This window comes from Schistosoma haematobium, chromosome 1 (assembly GCF_000699445.3).
Source record: "Schistosoma haematobium chromosome 1, whole genome shotgun sequence".
Taxonomy (NCBI): domain Eukaryota; kingdom Metazoa; phylum Platyhelminthes; class Trematoda; order Strigeidida; family Schistosomatidae; genus Schistosoma; species Schistosoma haematobium.
The window spans coordinates 59,587,364-59,593,974 of NC_067196.1; the positions used below are offsets into that span (position 1 = coordinate 59,587,364).

The 6,611-nt window shown below is 44.5% G+C and overlaps 1 protein-coding gene across 1 annotated transcript in view; it reads right to left on the bottom strand.

Annotated features, from left to right (window-relative positions):
* The window catches only part of ADRBK2_1 (Beta-adrenergic receptor kinase 2), a 32,338-nt gene extending 32,062 nt beyond the window's left edge, over window positions 1-276 (bottom strand). The window contains exon 1 of the mRNA XM_035730479.2: window positions 16-276. Coding sequence (XP_035589343.2) covers window positions 16-128 — 113 coding nt within the window. The 5' untranslated portion in view covers window positions 129-276. The remainder of the gene's footprint in view (window positions 1-15) is intronic.
* Between the last annotated feature and the right edge of the window lie 6,335 nt (window positions 277-6,611).

Sequence of the window (6,611 nt, forward strand, 5' to 3'; positions counted from 1 at the left end):
AAAAAAATAATTCACCTGGGGTCGGGTAAGGCAATTCTTTTGCTCGCACGAGCCGCCGGAGTGGATTTACTCATCTCCATAGCCATCAAATAGCTGACGTCCGCTAGAACAGCTTCTAGATCAGCCATCTCCTCGTAAAATTTAGGGTTTTATAAGACGTATATCCAGTAAGTATACTCCAATGAATAAAAGTCCCACTAAGTTATCGTAAACATAAGTCAAGTCCTTCATAAACAGCCATCATTAAGACGCCCATACATCGCGGTATTCTAAAATAGTTAGAAAAACAAAATATAAGAGAAGGATTACTTATGATCGGAGAAGGTTGAAATCATCAAAAATCATAGTATTGTAAAGTTTCAACTTCTTTTCAAAAGTGTCAAGAATTCCAAAAACTGAACTCTGTTCAAATAGTTATAAGGATTCAGAGAGTTCAAATGGTTCAAATGATTGTGGACGGAATAGAAGAAGCTTTCGTTAACAGGCTTCCGTGTCTAGTATCAGAGGATCACCGAATCCTCCAGGCAGGAACCTAGGTATGTTAACAATAAAAGAGGAAAAAGAAATTGGCAAACCATAATATGATGCTGGCCTTGGTCCTTAAGAATAGGTCAAGTTGCATCTTCGAGGACTCCTAGGAAGTCGCTTGGGCTAACTCGGCCGGCAGCAAGTTCCAGCATTTGACAACTCTTAGGGAATGGAAGTTATGTCTACATTCCGTCTTGCTATGTTGTGTCTCCAGTTTCTTGGTGTTACCCCTAAGGTTAGTGTTCGAACTAAGCTTAAGTAGGTGTTTAAGAGGATGTCCAGAAGTGTTGAGAATACTATCAGCCATTGATAGATAACCTCTAAGACGCCTACACTCTAATGGGTAAAGGTCTAGTGAATGAAGGCGCTCTTCATAAGGTTTAAATGAGTCCTAGAATTGATTTCGTGGCTCGCCGTTGGATACGCTCCAAAGTGTCCTTATCCTTTTGGAGTGAGGGGGAAGTACTATGTTTCCGTACTCTAAGTGGGGACGGATAAAACTATTGAAGATTATATGGAAAGTTCTTCCGTCAAACTGGCCAAAAGTGCATTTCAATGTTACCAGTGCTAGGTTTGCTCTGAAGGCATTTTTGTTACAGTTAGCGTAAGACTTTAAATTGTAGGGCACCAGGACTCCTAAATCTTTTTCGACTTTGGATACTACTAGCGAGGAGGTACATAAGTTATAACTGTAGTCTGCGACATGTCTCAGATGGACTACTTTACACTTTGAAGTGTTAAAAGCAAGTCCATTATTACCTGCCCAAATTTGGAGTCGAGTCAGATCCTCCTGAAGTGCCTGTGTATCGTCTTGATTGCGTATCTCTCTCCGAAGTTTCACGTCGTCGGCAAAAAGTAATAAGTCTGACGTTACCTGTTGAGGAAGATCATTTATGTAGATCAAGAAGAGAAGAGACCCTAGTACTGAGCCCTGGGGGACCCCACTAGGACATTCCATAACCTAAGATAAAGTGAAGTTAACTAGTAAGCCAATCGATTAGACGTGGTTTGATACCTAGTCGTTTGAGCTTATTGATAAGACATAAATGGTTAACCTTATCAAAAGCCTTTGAGAAGTCTAGGTAGATGATGTCAACCTTTCCTTTGAGATTGACGATGCTTGTCCATCTGTCCACCGCAGTCAGCAGGTTGGTTATACAAGATTAGCCCCTCCTGAAACCATGCTGTTGGGGTGAGAAATTTAAGGACAGTAGATAGTCGTATAAACCGTAGCATATCAGAGACTCCATGGGCTTTGAAGGTAATGACAGAAGAGCCACCGGCCGATAACTTGAAGGTTCATTGCGTCGACCACCTTTGAAAATTGGTGTGATGTGAGCCAACTTCCAGTTTTCCGGTAATTTGCCTCGCCTTAGCGAGTGTGAGACCATCACGCTAAGCGGCATTGCCAGGATTGAGGCTGCTTCCCTCAGTATGGCGGAATGGACCATATCCGGGCCAGGAGAAGTGCCTAGTCTTAAGTGCTGCAATTTCCGGAACACCAAGTCAGCGCTTAGTTTAACTTCGAAAAGTCCTATGGAATCGCAGATGAAACTGTCATCAGTAAAGTTGATGTCAGTCGGTTGAAATGTCTGAGAGCAACGTTCAGCCAGAAGGTTAGCTGAGTCGCCATCATTGTTGGTCGGGCCGTTAAGACCTACTAGTTAAGAAACTTCAGTTTTGGCTTGACGAAGAGTGGCTGCATAGCGGAATAAGATTTTAGGATTAGAGGCGAATTTGTCCATAAACTTTTTCTGGTACTGAAGCCTGTCTTCTCTTATAGCCTTCGTGCATATATTCCTTATATGTTTATATTGCCTATACGCTCCGTCACTGTCAGTTCGTTTGTATTCCGCCCAACAGTGCCTTTTACGGCTTAGCAGGCGATGGGTACGGTTCTTGATTATTGTAGGTGGCTTGCAGCTTTTAGGAACCGTTTGAGGAACTGAATGGTTTGTAGCACGTAAGAGCGTGTGCAGTAAGAAGTCCCAATGACCGTCCACATCGAGTTGAGGGTGAACATCCCAATCCACCTGTTGTAGATAGTCGTGTAGAGCTGGCACATTCAACCGTTTAAAATTCCAACGCAAGTTATTGGTGGGATAGCTTAGCTTATCCTTGCTGACAAAACTGAAGGTTATGACGGTATGATCGCTTTTTCCCAGGGGAGCCAGGATTGAGAGGTTGTCAACTAGAAATTCTTCGTTTGTGAATACACAGTCTAAGCGCGATGGTGTCTGACTGTTCCTCCAACGAGTTGCCGACCTCCCATTTTCGTATAATCCCAAGTCGTCGATGAGGTTGAAGAACCGAGCTGTAATTGAGTTATCGCCTCCAGTATACGTGTGATCCATGAAGTTGACTCTAGGGAGATTAAAGTCCCCTAGAATCAGGATGTGTGTGAAACCGAGACCAGTAGAACAGGATAGCCCTTCCAGCATACGACTATCGTACTCGATGTCGGCAGTTGTCTTCCTGTAAATGGAATAGACACCTCGATGTAGCAGACAATCTTACAGAGTTCCATATGGATTCCCCAAGATTGTTAATCTCGAGGTTAGGAAATTGAGGCACCTCCAAGCAAGAACATATGTATAGGGCTACTCCACCAGCAATTCAGGAAGTACTGTCGTTCCGAAACACAGACATCCCAGGTAATCCTAACTATTTGTACGAGAACTGAGAACATATATCAGATATCGGATTTCGGCAAGTGACTGGCTAGCAAGACGTCCTCTACGTCGATAGCATTCTCAAGTGTTACTCGAGCAAGCCTCGGGTGATTTAGATGCTTAGAATCCTTTCCTTGAGTGAGCCAGATGACCGTCAAAGGCTCTCCCAGGTAATGCTAACTCTTTGTCCGAGAACTGAGAAGATATACAGGTTTCAGATATTCCTATCAATGGGCCTTATTAGCGTTGCTAAGTTCACGTAATTCATCCAGTTTGTTTGGTAGACTCGCGGCGTTCATATATAAGCAGTTTATGCTTTCAATTTGGAATGCGTGAGCTTCGTCCTGTTTGTCTGTATGAGCCCTACGTGAATGGATAGGCAGCCCACCTACATAGGGTTTGCCGAGGTGGTAGGCCCTGTCCTTTACACTTTTTTATCGTCTAGACAGTCCACAAGTGGAATGATCAGACCTAACTTGCCTTTGTGTTTGGTCCTAGTTTCGTATGGCCTATCCGGGTGCATGTGGATTCCAGGTGGCAATCGACGTCTGTTGGCACGAAATGCTTTCAGAGTTGCAGCCGCCATATGGAAAGATGGGAAGGTTATCTTCATTAAACGGGGTCTAGAATCACCATCCTTCTTGGCTAGTCTCGTCACATGCTGAGTCAGTATGTGTTTGAGCCTCAAGGACTGTTTGATGAATTTCCATTCCCTGATGTCAGAGTTTGATTGAGTAGGGTCCGTATTTTCCTGTATACCTTGCACAATTATGTTTCTTCCGCGGAAAAACTTCTCACGTGATTCTTTAGGGGTGTTCCGTATGATATCGCGCTCAGAGTACGGTATGTCGAGCAGTATTCTTACGTTCCTATCGGATTTCAGCAGGTCACTGGCTAGCAAGACGTCCTCTACGTCGATAGCATTCTCAAGTGTTACTCGAGGAAGCCTCGGGTGATTTAGATGCTTAGAATCCTTTCCTTGAGTGAGCCAGATGACCGTCAAAGGCTCTCCCAGGTAATGCTAACTCTTTGTCCGAGAACTGAGAAGATATACAGGTTTCAGATATTCCTATCAATGGGCCTTATTAGCGTTGCTAAGTTCACGTAATTCATCCAGTTTGTTTGGTAGACTCGCGGCGTTCATATATAAGCAGTTTATGCTTTCAATTTGGAATGCGTGAGCTTCGTCCTGTTTGTCTGTATGAGCCCTACGTGAATGGATAGGCAGCCCACCTACATAGGGTTTGCCGAGGTGGTAGGCCCTGTCCTTTACACTTTTTTATCGTCTAGACAGTCCACAAGTGGAATGATCAGACCCAACTTGCCTTTGTGTTTGGTCCTAGTTTCGTATGGCCTATCCGGGTGCATGTGGATTCCAGGTGGCAATCGACGTCTGTTGGCACGAAATGCTTTCAGAGTTGCAGCCGCCATATGGAAAGATGGGAAGGTTATCTTCATTAAACGGGGTCTAGAATCACCATCCTTCTTGGCTAGTCTCGTCACATGCTGAGTCAGTATGTGTTTGAGCCTCAAGGACTGTTTGATGAATTTCCATTCCCTGATGTCAGAGTTTGATTGAGTAGGGTCCGTATTTTCCTGTATACCTTGCACAATTATGTTTCTTCCGCGGAAAAACTTCTCACGTGATTCTTTAGGGGTGTTCCGTATGATATCGCGCTCAGAGTACGGTATGTCGAGCAGTATTCTTACGTTCCTATCGGATTTCAGCAGGTCACTGGCTAGCAAGACGTCCTCTACGTCGATAGCATTCTCAAGTGTTACTCGAGGAAGCCTCGGGTGATTTAGATGCTTAGAATCCTTTCCTTGAGTGAGCCAGATGACCGTCAAAGGCTCTCCCAGGTAATGCTAACTCTTTGTCCGAGAACTGAGAAGATATACAGGTTTCAGATATTCCTATCAATGGGCCTTATTAGCGTTGCTAAGTTCACGTAATTCATCCAGTTTGTTTGGTAGACTCGCGGCGTTCATATATAAGCAGTTTATGCTTTCAATTTGGAATGCGTGAGCTTCGTCCTGTTTGTCTGTATGAGCCCTACGTGAATGGATAGGCAGCCCACCTACATAGGGTTTGCCGAGGTGGTAGGCCCTGTCCTTTACACTTTTTTATCGTCTAGACAGTCCACAAGTGGAATGATCAGACCCAACTTGCCTTTGTGTTTGGTCCTAGTTTCGTATGGCCTATCCGGGTGCATGTGGATTCCAGGTGGCAATCGACGTCTGTTGGCACGAAATGCTTTCAGAGTTGCAGCCGCCATATGGAAAGATGGGAAGGTTATCTTCATTAAACGGGGTCTAGAATCACCATCCTTCTTGGCTAGTCTCGTCACATGCTGAGTCAGTATGTGTTTGAGCCTCAAGGACTGTTTGATGAATTTCCATTCCCTGATGTCAGAGTTTGATTGAGTAGGGTCCGTATTTTCCTGTATACCTTGCACAATTATGTTTCTTCCGCGGAAAAACTTCTCACGTGATTCTTTAGGGGTGTTCCGTATGATATCGCGCTCAGAGTACGGTATGTCGAGCAGTATTCTTACGTTCCTATCGGATTTCAGCAGGTCACTGGCTAGCAAGACGTCCTCTACGTCGATAGCATTCTCAAGTGTTACTCGAGGAAGCCTCGGGTGATTTAGATGCTTAGAATCCTTTCCTTGAGTGAGCCAGATGACCGTCAAAGGCTCTCCCAGGTAATGCTAACTCTTTGTCCGAGAACTGAGAAGATATACAGGTTTCAGATATTCCTATCAATGGGCCTTATTAGCGTTGCTAAGTTCACGTAATTCATCCAGTTTGTTTGGTAGACTCGCGGCGTTCATATATAAGCAGTTTATGCTTTCAATTTGGAATGCGTGAGCTTCGTCCTGTTTGTCTGTATGAGCCCTACGTGAATGGATAGGCAGCCCACCTACATAGGGTTTGCCGAGGTGGTAGGCCCTGTCCTTTACACTTTTTTATCGTCTAGACAGTCCACAAGTGGAATGATCAGACCCAACTTGCCTTTGTGTTTGGTCCTAGTTTCGTATGGCCTATCCGGGTGCATGTGGATTCCAGGTGGCAATCGACGTCTGTTGGCACGAAATGCTTTCAGAGTTGCAGCCGCCATATGGAAAGATGGGAAGGTTATCTTCATTAAACGGGGTCTAGAATCACCATCCTTCTTGGCTAGTCTCGTCACATGCTGAGTCAGTATGTGTTTGAGCCTCAAGGACTGTTTGATGAATTTCCATTCCCTGATGTCAGAGTTTGATTGAGTAGGGTCCGTATTTTCCTGTATACCTTGCACAATTATGTTTCTTCCGCGGAAAAACTTCTCACGTGATTCTTTAGGGGTGTTCCGTATGATATCGCGCTCAGAGTACGGTATGTCGAGCAGTATTCTTACGTTCCTATCGG